The following is a 16,581-nucleotide window of genomic DNA, read 5'->3' as shown; positions in this document are numbered from 1 at the left end:
CCTTATTATTAGATTCAAGTCACACACTTTTGGCAGGAATACCATAAAATGTAATGTCACGTTCTTCTCAGTGCATCTTGCTGATGATTTGTGCCATTACTGATGATGTTAAATTTGACCATTTGGTTACAGTTGTGTCTTCTAGGTTTCTCCACCATGAAGTTGTTCTATAAGCTTTGTAATTAATGCATATATTGTGGAGAGATACTTTGAGACCATGTAAATATCAGCTTACCCTTCACCTTTTATACTCACTAGTTTTAGCATCCATTATAATTCTTGCTTGAATCAATTTTTATTATGATGGTTACCAAATAGTCATTTTTCCAGTTTTCATCATTCCTTTTTCATTTATCAGTTGCAATTCTACTGTAAGGAAGAGTTTTTCCATCACCCCCACTTTTTGGTCTGGTTTGTTGGTTTATATCAGTGTGGACTTGTGGCTTATTATTTTATTCAACAGGTTATAGTCCTTTAACATCTTTATTTTAATGTTCATATTGTTCTAGATTTGGCCAATGGAGTCCCTTCAAGCTGGCTTCTGTGTCTTATTGATATGTCCCCATCATTCTTTGAGCACTTCCTTACTTGATGGCACAACAAGATGTTCCAGGCTTAACTTGTACTTTCCTTGCCTTTACTGTGGAGTTGACAATTTTTTCAGAGAGCCTTGGTTGCTTTTAGTGGGAAATGGTATTTAGAAACCATGGATGCTAAATATGCTCTTTGTAACTGAAGTACCATTATTTATAGTCCCTTTCAGCAGACAGAGGTAGTAGATATATGTATGTACACATAGACACACACACACACACACACACACAGACACACACCCATGTACTTCTACAAGTAGCTATTTCTTTATCTGTCTGTATATTTATATATATTAAAGCTGATGAGTTCATATCACTATCTTTCATTCCAATCCAATACCACATGTTTTAATTTTCTCCCCTTTCCTGTTCTCTGAACAGTGAGAAACCTAGTTCCTATTATCCATAACACACATGTTCACTTAATTGCTCAGTCCTAGAGTGTACAGAAAGTTGTTTCAGAATTACTAACCCATGCCTCTGAAAAAGAAGACTACTGACTAGATTTTAATACTGGTTTAGAGTTCTTTTTGTTATTAGCCTTGAGGGCCAAGACACAGTGTTCAAAAGTTAGCTGACTAGTTTTTTCTTTCCTATCTTAGTCTGTTTTGTGTCACCATAACAGAATACCTGAGTCCAGGTAATTTATAAAGAAAAGAAGCTTATTTGGCTCACAACTGTAGTAGCTTGAGAGTATAAGAACGTGGCATCAGCATCTGCTCAGCTCCTGGTGGGGGCCATGTGCTGCCTGACAACATGGCGGAGAAGCTAAAAGGCTAGGGAATGAGTGAAAAGAAAGCAAACACTAGGAAGGAGCTTACTTTACAACAACTCACTCTCTCAGGAACTAATCCAGTCCCACAAGAGTGAGAACTCATTTCCATGAGAATATTAATCTTATTAATGAAGGATTCTTCCCATGACCCAGACAACCCCCAGTGGCCCCGCCTCTCAATACCACTTGCAATTGCAATCAGATTTCAACATGAGTTTTGGAGGGAATGAACCAGATTCAAACCATAGCATCCCTCAACCTCCAGACCTTCAATGTAGTTATATTATTTGTTTGAAATATAATTTGGTTTATTTATTTGTTTGTATTTAATGTTTTCCTCTCCAGAATGGGGTCTTGACATTTCTCACTGCCAAACCTTGACTAAAGATGGAGCAGATTCAGGAAAAGTGAGAGACTCATGTATCCATAGATTAAGTCAGGGCTTTAGCAGAAGTCAGTGATGGGGACATAGGCCAGACATGCACTGAGAATAAACCAACCATTTTCCCCTGCTTCTGGACCAGCCCTGTCTCTAAGCCAGCCATCTTATGGATTGAGACCCTTGCCAATTTCTCCTAAGCCTACTCCTAGGTTCTCCTTGCCATTCTCCCTGATCACCTCTTTTGCATTTAGCGAACCAAGAATCTAGCATCAGCATCAGCATCTGCTCAGCTGTAGGCCATGATTGTGTGAACTGTTTACCAGCAGCCCATGTAATATGCTTGATGTAAGACCTTAGGATGATGTTGATCTGGCCTCTCAGACGTGAAGCCCTGGGGCACTGCACATTGACACCCAAACTCGCAAACTTTTACGTCCTTTTGTGAGACTGTTTGCTAGTGCCCTGTTCTGAAATCCTTGAAATTTCTCCTCCTGGACTTTCTTCAGTTACATGCTTTGGCCTCTCTAATAGCTCTTTTGCATCATTTCTGATGGCCTGACCATTTTCTCCTGTCTGTCTGGGAATGGCTTCCAGAATCCCCTTCCTCTGCCCCATTTAACCCTCTTCCTCCATCTCCCACACACTCATTTTATTTCTCTTGACTCCAGACACATATAACCTGGTCAGTGCTGCTGATTCCAGCTGTTCTGAATCTTGTCTGTAGCTTAAGTTCAAAAACAGATGGGCCCAAAGTATCCTAGATGCTGTGCCAATTTCCACCGCATGAAAACAGATTACTGAAAAGCATCAGGAAATTTTAGAATAGTTTTGGGGTTTGATTCTCTGTCTTCTCAATGGTCCTTCCTCCCCAACTCTTCCATTTCTCTTCACCGTCCCCGCCCCCCATTGTACCTTGCCACTTTCCATCTCCTCTTCATATTCCTCACTTAGCAAAGGCTGGTTTTTAAAACCTTTATCCTCATTTTTACTTTCTATGTACTGATAGGTTTAACCATCAGGATGGGACTGTGTTGATAATCAAGCTAGGGCTGTTGGTTGTTTTTCTAAATGTTTATACCCTTTTAAAATCTTCCATCTAGGACTAGGGACCTTATGTCCTTATGTCCTTTTCATATGGAGAAGGTGAGGCTGGGGCCTCTGTGTCTGTGGGTACATTTGTAGGTCAGATAATTCACCAACTTGCAAATAAAGTAGATATTATTCTATTGACTTTATCACTAGGGGTGCACAATTGTGCCAGTGCCACTGTCTGCCCTTGTCGGGAGTGAGTAGACACTCCCTGTAGACAGGGAGCATGTTCCTTGGAAAGCAGTGACATTGGACCCACACCATTGCTTTCAGAATCCTTATTCTGGGAATATGCCAACTGCTTTCTCCCAGTGTTCTGTAGAACATTGTTTAGCTTTGGCATTCCTAGTCACCCTAAAAATAAGAGGAAAACAATCATCATAGTGCGACCACTTATCTTACAGGTATATAAGGAAGACACTGGGGTCATTTACAGAGCATGGGGAGAAAGCTGCTGGCATGGTACAGTGGTTGTTGGGTGCCCACTGTGACCAGACATTGTAGGAACTGTCCTCAAGAGAAGTCCTTGAGGGATAGGCTTCTAGAAGTTCAGGTACACGCTGGATTTATCTATGCAAATTATAATGTTTCTCCGCTTCCCTCCCTCCCTCCCTCCCTCCTTCCCTTCTTTAGAAGAAAATACTTAGAATCCTCAGATTCTCAAAAAGTATCAAGCAGAGTCCTATGGATGGTAACTGAAAAAAAAAAAGCAAAAAAAAAAAAAAAAACGATTCTCAAAAGGATCTGGGATACGTAATTATCTCCCATAATTTAAGACCATTACTCTGGAGCAGTGACTTTAAAACGTTTTGATCATGAATCTCTATATTTTATACTACAGGCTGGAATATACATATATACACATAAATAGCTGAGAACAATACTTTCACAAAACAATACTTATCTTTGCTTTGTGTGATGTACTCTGAGATTTTCTACTTTGTTCTGTTATTCTTTTTTTTGTTGAGATGGGGTCTCACTCTTTCACCCAGGCTGGAGTGCAATGGCGCCATCTTGGCTCACTGCAACCTCTGTCTCCTGAGCTCAAGCGATCCTCCCACCTCAGCCTCCCGAGTAGCTAGGACCACAAGTGCACACCACCACGCCCAGCTAATTTTTTGTATTTTTGGTAGAGACAATGTTTTGCCATGTTGCCCAGGCTGGTCTCAAACTCCTGACCTCAAGTGATCTGCCTACCTCAGCCTCCCAAAGTCCTGGGAATGCAGGTGTGAGGCACTGCTTCCAGGCTACTTTTTTCTGTTATTCTATTCTGTTGTCTACTTAATTTTTTGAGAAATGCTAGTTGGTGACCTATAAGTTGATTTTTTAAAACCTCACTAATGGGTTGAATCCCACAGTTTGTAAAACATTGCTTTAAGAGCATTGGTTTTTAAATTTTTGGTGTGCATAAAATTACCTGTCATGCTGATTTGAAAGGCAGATTCCTGGGCATCAGTCCACCCCTAGTAAGTTGTAATCTCTGGCAGACGAGCATAAGAATCCACATTTTAAACAAGCATTCCAGGTAATTCTGATGCAAGGTGATTTGGGGTCTTAAAGCCTCACACTTACAGAAACTGCTCTCTTTTGCATTTATGAACCTGGCTGTTGAAGGCTTCAGATCACATGCTTGCTTGGGGATGGTAGATACTAGTGGGGATCATCTGACTCCAGACTGAGAATCTTCTCGTTACAGGATGACCCCAATCACTTAGGTTTACTTCTGGATCTTGATAATTCCTTGATAGTCCTCTTTTACTGATGTCTCTTATGGCCCTTAAGAAGGCAGAGAAGGGGTTAACTGAGGCCACAGAATAGAGAGAGTGAAGGAACTGAAGGGTCATTTTACAGAGTGACTGGGGTGTGGCCCAGTCCTCCAGTAGGTGCCCAGAGCCAGTCCAAAATTAGAATGGGGTGGGATTCAAAACTGCTTTTCCTATTCACTTGCCTTTCATGTGTAACCACATGCAGTGTGTCAACATGCTTTCAGGAGCCGTTAGGCAGCAGCAGTTTTGCTCCCTCTGGGTTCATGGACCCTTGGTATTCCTGTTATGTGTTGTCTTAGAATAGCTCTGCGCTCTGGGGCTCTGAGCATTGTCCATTAACTCTTTCAGCACCAGCTCTTTGAGATGCTAAGGGCTTTTTGAATGAAATGTAATAACCACCACAATGAAATAAGAAAAGGGTTACTAGTCAGGAGACCTGGATTCTTGCCCTGCTCCATCACTATCTGTGTGACCTCAGGCTCCCTGAGCCTCAGTTTCCTCACTCAGAAAATGACAGGCTTGGTCTAGACTCTAGACCATCTTGACAGTCCCTTCTAGCTCTGAAATTCCATGATTCTATTTTTGTACACTCTGGCCTTTTCTCTTTGCACATGATTCTTTCGTTTAAAGTCTCAGCTAGGATAGGCACAGAAGATTCACTGAGTTTGGGAATTTCCAGAGAATCAGATGATAAATTAATAGCAACAAAATGTATTCCTGGCTAGGTGAGGTGGCTCACACTTGTGAGCCTGGCACTTTGGGAGGCTAAGGCGGGAGGATTGCTTGAGCCCAGGAGTTTGAGGCTACAGTGAACCATGGTCATGCCCCTGTACTCCAACCTGGGCAACAGAGCAAGACCTCATCTCTCAAAAAAAAAAAAAGAGAAAGTGTGGGCCAGGTGCAGTGGCTCACGCCTATAATCCCAGCACTTTGGGAGGCCAAGGTGGACAGATCACCTGAGGTCGGGAGTTCGAGACCAGCCTGACCTACATGGAGAAACCCTGTCTCTACTAAAAAAACACAAAATTAGCCGGGCGTGGTGGCACATGCCTGTAATCCCAGCTACTCAGGAGGCTGAGGCAGGAGAATCGCTTGAACCCAGGAGGCGGAGGTTGCGGTGAGCCGAGATCGCGCCATTGCACTCTAGCCTGGACAACAAGAGCGAAACTCCGTCTCAAAAAAAAAAAAAAGGAAGTATTCCTATTTAGTATACTAATGAAGTAGGGAATTTATGAAACAAGTTTATTATAAAAGGAATTTTGAGATGTATTTGTCTTTTCAGACATGATTCTAGTCGCTTTGTTTTGTGGGTATGAATTCATTGTGTGGGCTGTTGAGTAATAATAGTTGTTACAATTATAAGAAAAGATGTTGATACTGATATATAGTTGTAGAACACTTTCATGTTTATGAAGTTAGTTTATGGGCATCACCTTGTTTGATTGGATCTTCACAAAAGTCATGTGTCTTAGGCAGGGCAGGTCTGCTGTCCCTGCTTATCCCATTTTTTAATTTTTTTTAAGAGACAGATCCTACTATGTTGCCCAGGCTGGTCATTTACAGGCACAATCATTGTGCACCATGGCCTCAAGCTCCTGGGCTCAAGCGATCTTCCCACCTCAGCTTCCCGAGTAGCCAAGAGTACAGGCACGTGCCACCACACCTGGCTTCCATTTACTTTTTAAAACAGGTGAAGAGATTTTGAGACCCAGAATGCATTTGTGACTTGCCCAAAGTTACCTGGCTAGTAAGTGGCAGAGCTAAGCCTAGACTCTGGGTCTTAAGCATAGTTCAAGGTACTTTCCACAGAGTATAGATGGAGTTTCACATTGTTCATCCAGATTCCTTAAGGACCTGAACTCGATAATTTGATCTACTAACCTGGAAATTGACTAGGGCTTCTCTTATAGCACTCAACCCTTTAAAGTTCTGCCAGTAAAGTATCAACATGGTTAATAATATGCTGTAATTTAGAGCACACAAGCCAATGGACATACGAATTTGGTCATTCAGTAGCCACCCAGAGAGTGAGCACAGATACACGCTGGAGCAGCTGATTTGGCAAGATTGGTGGAGGCTGAAGATATTAACTAGTCATTAAATGAATCATGGTCTTTCTGTCCTCAACATTTACAGGATTGCTTTGGCTCTGGCATCTGTTGTTAGTCAATACTGATTAAGGACCCACCTATTCTTGGTGATAGGTGTTCATTAAACATCCTAAATATACCCTGTCCTCAAGAGAATTCCTTACTGGGCCTGGGGGTTATTCCTCCTGCACCCCCACACAAAAAGAGACTTCCTTCTAATAAAGGTAAGATAAATATCCAAATAACACATGAGAACTGATAATGACACATGCAGCCAATCTGATGACTGTGTAGACTTCATTCCATTTAGATCTATAGTTTCACAGAATCAAGAATTTTATTTTTTTTTCCTCCTTTTCATTGTTGTTAGGAGCCATGTAGGGAGACTCATTGTCCCAGGGACAGGTATTTGGGAGGGGGAGATCTTTATGGATACCGTTTCTTCTCAGTGGCTTATTGCTATTTGGCATACTAAAGTACAGTTTGCTAGCCAGGAGGAGTTTCTGGCTGTAGATCAAGCTTCTCCACTCATGCCTGGTGCCAGGGAGATGCTTGCTCTTAAGGGGGTGGTTACTGCTTTGATAATAAGTGTGTGGATTTCTGAGTGACATCATTCCACTTTGGCACAGACAGGTATTTATTTCTCTAGAATGAACTACCAGAGGTGAGCCAGACTGTCTGCCTCAGTCATCTCCCAAGGTTTCATTTATTTTAAAAATCTGCTAACACATCTGCGTGTATTTTTTTTTCTCTGTATGTTTGTCATGTGCTATAATTACTTATGCGGCTTCTGGTGACATCTTAATTAACTAGAGAAGAAAAAATCGAAGATATAATTGTAGAGTTGTTCACAGGTTTTTCTGTGGACTTTGTGGATCCACCTGTCAACATGATATCGATGGTTACAAATTCTTTTTAAGCTGAGAAACGTATAAATTTTATGTTCCTTGGTCATTGATCACACCTTTGTTCTGTCTTTTACCCTTGCTATGGTGTTTTAGTTTAATTGAATGAATGAGTCAGCTCAGGCCTTTGATGTGATCACAGCCTATTTTGGGGGGCTTTCAGGGAGCATATTTAATACCTAAGTGAATTTCTAGGCCCTTAGTTCTGTGGATTATATTGAGGTGGCATTGTAGCATGTAGATTGTACCAAGAGGATTTAAAAGCCTCTTTATTCATTCCTCCCTATAGTTCTGGGAATGCTAGTGCTAACACATGGGATGTAAACAAAGGGAAGGTCCCGGGTCTACAGAAGCTGTAGAGAGAGCTGGTGGGCAGGCAGATTTTCTAAGTCAGCCAAATCAGGGTTTCGCAGTGGGTTCATCCAAGCCAATGTACACACAAGCCACAAGACCAGGATAAGATGTGGGTTGTGGCTGATGCACAGTTTAGGAGCAGGAAAGCCATGTCTTGGATCCAGGAAGTCTGCAAACATGGGAGAAGCAGGTCAGAAAAAAGAATGTTGATCCTTTTATTCCTAGAATAGTGGCTAGCCCATAATAGGATGCTCAATTAATATTTGTTAAATGAATGAATGAAATAAGAAGACATCAGGGACTCAGAGAAGGAGCCTGGACAATAAGATATCAGAAACTAGGCAAGAAATGTGGATGGCAGAGATTCAAATCTTGTATAGACCCCCATGTCTGGTCTTATGGGATCCATCCATAGATGTATCTTAAGAGATATGAAGACCTTCCAGCTGCCTCCTTTCTGCTGTGAGCACCGTGCCATAGGGGTGGTTGAAAGGAAGGCAAAATCTCTCACTTAACATAAATTGATGGAGACATTTCCACTTAGTGTTTACAATAGCTTATATTTGGGGGCCATTCCTAGTTCTCTGACCCAACCCACAAGAACCTTGGTCCTATACTCAATCAGGAAATCGTGATTAAGCACTTAATAGATGTCAGACACGGTGCTAGTCCAGTTCTCTACTTCAAAGCAGATTCCTAAGGTCCGGCTCTTGGGCATGCTGTTCTCTCAAGGGTGTGGTTCTGCTCCATGGAACTAATCCAGAGCCACAAGAGTCCTATTTTCATACAGTCCTTCCCCCAAACCTGATTATAGGGGACAATTTAGGCTATTTTGAGAAGGTGGGTCTACCACTGTTGGAATCCTTTCTAATCATCTGTCTAGGCTACCGAAGACAATTTGTGGTACTCACTTGTCCCTGAAAATTTGAAAGCTCATTTCTCCATATGTAGACTATATTATTTTTGCCTTTGGCACTTTTCTCTGTTTCTGAACTCTCCTCCTCTGATCTCATTGCTGGCAAAGCTGAAGCCAAAGCTGTGATAAGCCCAGAGAAGTGTGCCCACCCCCTGCCTGCCTGCCTGTCTTTGAAAGATACCTTCAGGCTGCCACTGTACTACTGGGTCACAAAACCAGCATCCACCATTACAGGCAGAATCGTTTGCAAGTCAGTTCCTACCTTGGTGATTTTTACCCCCTCCTTCTTTTAACACCTTCCCCAGCAAATCCAATCCATCCTCTGGCTTATCTGGGTCAGCAAGGGTCTGATTTTATGCATGGCACTGTCAGACCATAAATCCGCTGCAGCTTTGCCTCTCTATCCAGCCTGCCTACTTCTGTCAGCATCAGCAGAATGCATAATAGAGAAAATAAGCCAGAAAGGCTAATAACACTCATCTGAATAAAATAATCTCTTTGGCTGCCTCAGTTCATTTCATTTTAATCAAGGTGCCAGGAGGGAATTTAGTTTAAAAAATCCCACCTCCTTCTTGTCACTAGTTCCCTGTCCAACCATCACTTAAATTATTCCTTTTATCATGCATATACCTTTTTTTTATTCACCACATACTTGTATGTTCAATAACATATATTGAATGATGTATTTAACTCTTTAAGTTTTGTCTATCATCACAGATAGGTCTGTTTTTAAAAGTGAGAAATTATATTCTGCTTAGATTTATTGATAGTTGCCATCTCTCTATGCAGATTGGCAGGTTTCATAGGAATTCTGAGACAGGAGATGGGAGCTTAGTATAAGTTGCTGAAGCATCTAGGGTTCTGGCAATCTGTGCTCTCTTTGGATTCCTTTCTGTCAACCTCAGCACACAGTTCCCAGTGTGGAATGCAGGACTGATTGTTCTACCTTGTCCCTTAGGGAAAGGACAGTGGGAGATTAAAATCTGCTCTCCCGTCGGTATCTCTCTCACGTCTTCCCAGAGCCTTACAGCTGCTTTGTTAATTGCCTGTTGCTGCTGTCTTACTCCAACCATTATTTGCTGAAGGCTGTGCATTTTCAGCAGGCAGCAATCTTGGCCCTGGCCCAGAGCCGGGTGAGAAGCATGTTGGAAATTGATGAAAGCTGAGTCCTAGTTTGTTTGGAAATAAAAGTAATAATATTTCTTCACATTTGTATAGTGCTGAACTGTTGGCATAGTTCTTTTGCATACATCATTTCATTTGATCCACACAACAGCCCTGAGAGGTGAGCAACTTAAAGACTATTGGCCCAAAAGGAAACACACCTCATTATAGCAATGCAGAAGCTCAAGCTATATTCCAGCAATGCCAGCCTCATGCCATGCATTCCATCTGCATAGCCATGAATGTAGCAATTATTAATTAAATGGCACCTTAGGTCAGGAGAGCTTCCAGGATTTTACAGCCATACTTTGAAGATCTTTGAGGAGTGAGATGTATACCAACAGGGCACGTGTCCGTTTTACAGATGAGAGGATCAAAACCAAACAGAGGTGATATGGAAAAGAAACATAATAGAGAGGCCAACTTGGACCTTTATGGACTTGGCTCTTAACCATGGATATTTTAGAGAAATCCCTTTAAACGCTCATTGCTAAGTTTGTTGAACGCCCATAAATAGTCCAAGCTGAGGGAGAAAAGCTGGGCTAATATCTTCGAAGCTAATGATTCAGCTATGCAGGTTTATCTCTTTCAGTGCATTTACAGTGATAATGTCTTCTGCAGATGTACAGGCAGCATGTGACTTTCCGGGTCTCCTTTCTTTTGACTCCAGAGTCATTCCCTCTCAAGTACAGTATGATGTTTTCTTGATCTTCCTCCTGAAAAAAATTTTAAGTAAGAAAAATACTCCTAGATATTTTGTCTGCTTTTTAGGGATTAGTGTTTGAGGAGGTTTGCAGCTGTTCAGCACATTCCTAAGGGATGCAGACCCTTTCCTTTAAAGGCCCAAGTATTATACAACCTAAGGCTCTGGGGGTGGGGAAAGTAAAGAGACTATGCAAACAAATGATAGATGGAAAAGATACAAAGACAAATTTCAATCTCCTAACCAAACGAAGTTCCCTTGGCTCCAGCGGTCCCAAATAAAATGAGGTTGCAAAGCTTCTGGAGCAGGAAACCACTCTAGCAGAGCCTTAATATGCTCCCTATGAAATCACGTCTCGTTGCCTTGCTTATTTTCCAGCCTGAAGTGTGTTTCATCTTTGTTCGTGTTGGCTGGGAAAATTGTCTGTATATTTGTGATCCCCTCCTCCCACTTTCTCTCTACCTTACTTGCCCTACCACTACCCAAAAATAAATAAATGAATTAATTAAAACACCTCAGTTGAAAGGAAGAATATGTCTGAGAAAGCTTACAGACTCAAAGGACCAGAAATACTGTGTGAAAAGCTGCATTAATAGTAGGAGAGGCTGAGAACTCCTAGAAGAAACAGACAACAGGATCTAGTGCTGGTTTTTTAAGCATAGACTCCTTTTTTAAAATAAAAATCTTGCATAGAGCCTCAATATATGAAACAGATCAAAGCAGTATTTTTATTGGTATAAATCTGCTTTTAAGGTGCAAATTTATAGAGTACTTATTATACCATCAGTCAATGAGAACAATGAGGCTGTTTTCATGAACTAAAAATATTGAGATCAGGATTATGAATCAGTTATAGTTTTATATTCATTTCAGCATCTGGTTTTGGTTTAGGTAGTCCAATATCAAGAAAATTCTGATTAGCATAGATAAGTTATTGTAATCTTGAGCTTTAAATTGATTTAGATGGAAAAAAGAAGATATTTTTGTTTTAAAGTTGAGTCACTATCATCACCTAGCAGCTATTCCCCTTCATAAATATTAATTGGATAAGCCCCAACATGTATAATAGGCATTGCAACAAATGATAATGGGGTGGTATGATATTAAGCATGGTGATTTTCGCTACCCAACCACGGTCTAACATGAACTCAGCCTAGGCCCTTGAGCCTCCTATGGCATGTGATTGAACCTTACTGCTGTGTGTCAAGTTATAGGCTCACCTGTTCAGCTTTATTGGAGGAGGCACACACAGGCTTGAATGAAAAAATAAGCCTATGCAAAGCTACATGTATTCTAATCAATAGCATATTGTTCAGAAGTTCCAAGGCATACAGTGATTCTTTCTTCCAGGGTTTACATAAAACAATGCTAGCAGCCTGCGAGACATTGCGGTGGTATCTAATGCAGGGAAACTGGGTCCTGGGTCTCTTGCTCATGTCAGTGGGGGTTGCTTATTTGAATGGATGTGTCACCGTTTTTTAAATTGAAATGTGATTTTCTGCTAATTCCAGAGTATCTCAGAACACAGTTTAAAAGCTCCTGCTCTTTGAAACCAATACTGATACTGTAACTATGGCACAAAATGCTGTAAGGATGGAAATAAATACATGTGGTAAAAGTACTTATAGCACCTTGCAAGTTCTTTTTTCTTTTTTTTCTTTTGTTTTGAGATGGAGTCTTGCTCTCACCCAGGCTGGAGTGCAGTGGCATGATCTCAGCTCATTGCAACCTCTGCCTCCGGGGTTCAAGCGATTCTCCTGCCTCAGCCTCCCAAGTAGCTGGGATGACAGGTGTGCACCATCCACACCGAGGTAATTTTGTATTTTTAGTAGAGATGGGGTTTTGCCATGTTAGCCAGGCTAGTCTTGAACTCTTGGTCTCAAGTGATCCACCTGCCTTGGCCTCCCAAAGTGCTGGGATTGCAGGCGTGACCACACCTTACAAGTTCTTAGTAAAACTTATTAGCATTAAGTGAAAAGGCATTTTATTTTAAAAGATTTCTACTTCCAGCCACCGTGTTTATTGACCCATCTTTGTTCACTCATCCTTTCTTTTGAGGACACCCTGGGGATATGTGCTCTGCATCCTTTCCCATGGTGTTAGGTTGGTTTTGCCTCTTCTGCTTCCTCTTTTGATCTGTGGTCTGCCTTTCTGAGCTAGCTGGCCTTTTGTTTGTACCGCCATTAAAGTTCTACTTTGCTATAGGTCTTTCTTTGTCTCCCTTACTATATTGCAGCATTTGCACTTTTATAACCACTAAAGCACCTAACACCATGCCTTGTTCATTTAAGATACAAATGTGTGTACATTTGTGGAACTGAATTGTTTCATCATTTGTGTGTATGTAAAGTGCTATAGGGAAAGAACCAGTATAGACCCCCCCAATCCATGTTGTCCCTTAAGAAATAGATTGACAGCCAGGCGCGGTGGCTCACGCCTGTAATCCCAGCACTTTGGGAGGCCGAGGTGGGCGGATCACGAAGTCAGGAGATCAAGACCATCCTGGCTAACACGGTGAAACCCCCATCTGTACTAAAAATACGAAAAATTAGCCGGGCGTGGTGGCAGACACCTGTGGTCCCAGCTACTCATAGGCTGAGGCAGGAGAATGGCGTGAACCCAGGAGGTGGAGCTTGCAGTGAGCCGAGATCAAGCCACTGCACTCCAGGCTAGGGTACAGTGCAAGACTCCATCTCAAAAAAAAAAAAAAAAAAAAAAAAGAAAGAAAGAAATAGATTGAAACCAATTGTCAATGTAAAGTCTCATGAGATCTGCCCCTTTAAAAAGCATGCTTACTGAGGACATGGTATCTTGCCGAGAGACACCACTTGATTAAAATGTAAATTAGGTTATTTAGAATTTTGTAACTGAAATCTAATTGGAATCATTTTGAAAGTTTTCTTGCAATGGAAACATCAGATGCTATGGAATGCATGTGTTCAAATATCTTACCATTTTGAATTTAGATTGTTTCCTGTTCACTTTTTTTTCCCCAGATACTAAACATTTTGAAAGGAGTAAATTAATTATGTGTCTCTCTTCCTCTCAGCTAGTATATTTTTGATTTCCACAGCAATCTTTCAGTTTCCCTAAAAAGGTAAGTGTTGTCACAGTGATCGGCACTCTTAAGAGTTAGTGATTTTGGCTACAGAAGAGTGATGCCTGGGGCAGGGGGTGGGTACCTGGTTACAGGTTTAGAACAGTTTCAATTTGGACTCTAATATTAATTGGTTTGAAGTAACTTCTTGGTTTGGGTTAGACAGATACTTGATTTGTCTGATGTGTTCTGAAGTCCAAGTAAGTATGGCATGATTATTTGTTAATAGTTATTACTATAGAATTGGAAAAGCCTTCTAAGTTGAACTTCACACTTTACAAATCACAAGTGCCTGGCCTTTAGTGCTGAATGGAGGCAGTACTGACTTAATAACCAAGCTACTCTCAACTCACTTTCTTTGTAGTAGGAGTCTGACTGGAGGGAGGAAGAGGGGAAAGGGGGAAATAAACAGATCGTTATTATTTGCAGTGAATGAGAGTACTCGCTTTGCAGTTATAGCCTTGGTTTGAATTCTGGAATTGCCACTTTTTAGCTATATGACCCTGGGCAAAGTGTTTAAAAATTTTTAGTCTACTTTTCCTCATCTGCCAAATGTGGTTAATAACACCCACCTCATCAGGTGGTTGTGGGGTTTAAGTCAAACAACATGTGTAAAGGGCCCAGATATGTGTACAGTATCCCTTGATAAATAGTACTGCAAATTATTCCTACTTTTGTTTCTCTCCTTAAAGAAATCCAACTTCCAAATGTAGAACTTTCTGTTGCTTAAGTTAATGCTGAGTTGGTAATCAATAATTCTTTTGGATCACAATGTTTTCATTAGAAATGAGCATCTAGGGCCGGGCTCGGTGGTTCATTCCTATAATCCCAGCACTTTGGGAGGCTGAGGTGGGTGGATCACTTGAGGTCGGGAGTTCAAGATCAGCCTGGTCAACATGGTGAAAACCCATCTCTACTAAAAATACAAAAGTTAGCTGGGCATGGTGGCAGGTGCCTATAATCCCAGCTACTAGGGAGGCTGAGGCAGGAGAATCTCTTGAACCCGGGATGTGGAGGTTGCAGTGAGCCAAGATTGTGCCACTGTACTCCAGCCTGGGCGACAGAGTGAGACTTTGTCTCAAAAAAAAAAAAAAAAAAAAAAAAAAAAGGAATGAGCACCTTGGTTTAGCACTTTACTGCTCCACTCAAGCTGTAGATATGTAGGAACATATGTAGGAACACATATGTTCAGGTATGGTTTGTGTTCTTGATTGTATGGGACATGAGATCGTGGCTCAATAAATGAAATCAAAACTTCCTTAGATGTGTTCTGTAGAACTCCAGAGTTTTCAGTAACGTTTTAATGGCATACTTCTCCAAACTTGCCTTTATTAAATCCTACAATGGATAAATTTGTGGGGATTTTGTAGTGCTGTAGTGATTTTTGTCTCTAGACAAAATCAGAAAACTTTGGTTTCTAATCCTAGAGACAAACCAAGTGACTTAGTGGCTAAAATGATGGACTTCAGAATCACCGTAGACCTGAAGGTGATTAGACCTGCATGGTCTAGCCAGACAATGCAGAACTGTTGCTCTAGTCCCTGGTGCTCTCTTACTTGTTGTGTTAGTCTTACTCGCTGTAGACAAGTGACAACCTCTCTGAGCTTCAGTTTTCTAATCAGTAGAAGGGGGATAATGGTAGTTCTTTCCTTAAAATGAAATGATAGAGCTTAGATGAGATAATACGTATAAAGCATTCACCAAGTTCCTAGAACATAGATAATCCTCTTTCTCTTTGTACATCTTCCCTCCTTCTCTTTCTTGTCTTTATTTTCTCCTTTTTTCTCCACTGAGTTTTTAGAAAAGGAGAAAACCAGAGAGGTGAGCTTCAGGAAAAATATCTTTATTTCTGGATTGGCTTTGATTGCTGTGATTTTAGGACACGGACTATAGTTGTAGATGTTGCCCTGGCTGCATATCAACAATGACTTCTTTTCCTTGATGTTTCTCCACAGGAAGGATCAGAATGTTCTCTCTCCAGTCAACTGCTGGAATCTCCTCTTAAACCAGGTGAAGCGGGAAAGCAGGGACCATACCACCCTGAGTGACATCTACCTGAATAATATCATTCCTCGATTTGTCCAAGTCAGCGAGGACTCAGGAAGACTCTTTAAAAAGGTACAGAGATATTTCTAGTCACAGAGGTTCTTGGGTGAAGCAATGACACAATTTTTAAAATCCTATTAGGTATTATGTTGATTACCTGGGTGACAAAATTATCTGTACACCAAACTCCCGTGACATGCAATTTAACCATGTAACAAACTTGCACATATACCCCTTGAACCTAAAATAAAAGTTGGAAAGAAAAAATGAAAGAAAGAATATCTTATTGGCCCACTTCATAGGCTTTCCACTAGTCATTCCCTATCACATACTTGTGGAGAAAAAAAATATTTGAATTGGCATTCCTTTCTTCCTTTCTGAGCTGAATTAATAGTAGCCTTGGGAAAGGAACCATTTGCAAGGTATAAACCCAGGACTGGTACTGTAATTCATAAGCTGCATCTATTAACAAAAACTGTGTTTTGGGGAGTTTTCTTAAAATGATTTGTGAAGCCGTTGAGCTTAAGGGGCCAATACTGTCATTTTATGTTTTCCTATTCTAGTTCATTTAGCAAACTCACATACGTTTATGTTTTTAGTTTAGTTTTCTTCCCAGGGTCTTATCTTGGCCAAGGTAGACTCAAAAGTGTGGTTATTCTTATCGTGATATGTCTTTGTCTTTGGATCTCTGAATGCTTTTG

The 16,581-nt window shown here is 41.0% G+C and overlaps 1 protein-coding gene across 9 annotated transcripts in view; it reads left to right on the top strand.

The window, feature by feature from the left end:
• Positions 1–16,581, top strand: part of SRGAP2 (SLIT-ROBO Rho GTPase activating protein 2) — a 253,770-nt gene that overhangs the window by 120,177 nt on the left and 117,012 nt on the right. For all 9 annotated transcript variants that reach the window (XM_055234718.2, XM_055234719.2, XM_063613643.1 and 6 more), the window contains exon 4: positions 15,790–15,952. In XM_055234718.2, coding sequence (XP_055090693.1) covers positions 15,790–15,952 — 163 coding nt within the window. The remainder of the gene's footprint in view (positions 1–15,789; positions 15,953–16,581) is intronic.

Source organism: Symphalangus syndactylus, chromosome 19, assembly GCF_028878055.3.
Source record: "Symphalangus syndactylus isolate Jambi chromosome 19, NHGRI_mSymSyn1-v2.1_pri, whole genome shotgun sequence".
Classification (NCBI taxonomy): Eukaryota; Metazoa; Chordata; class Mammalia; order Primates; family Hylobatidae; genus Symphalangus; species Symphalangus syndactylus.
This window is presented reverse-complemented; position numbering and strand designations above follow the sequence as displayed.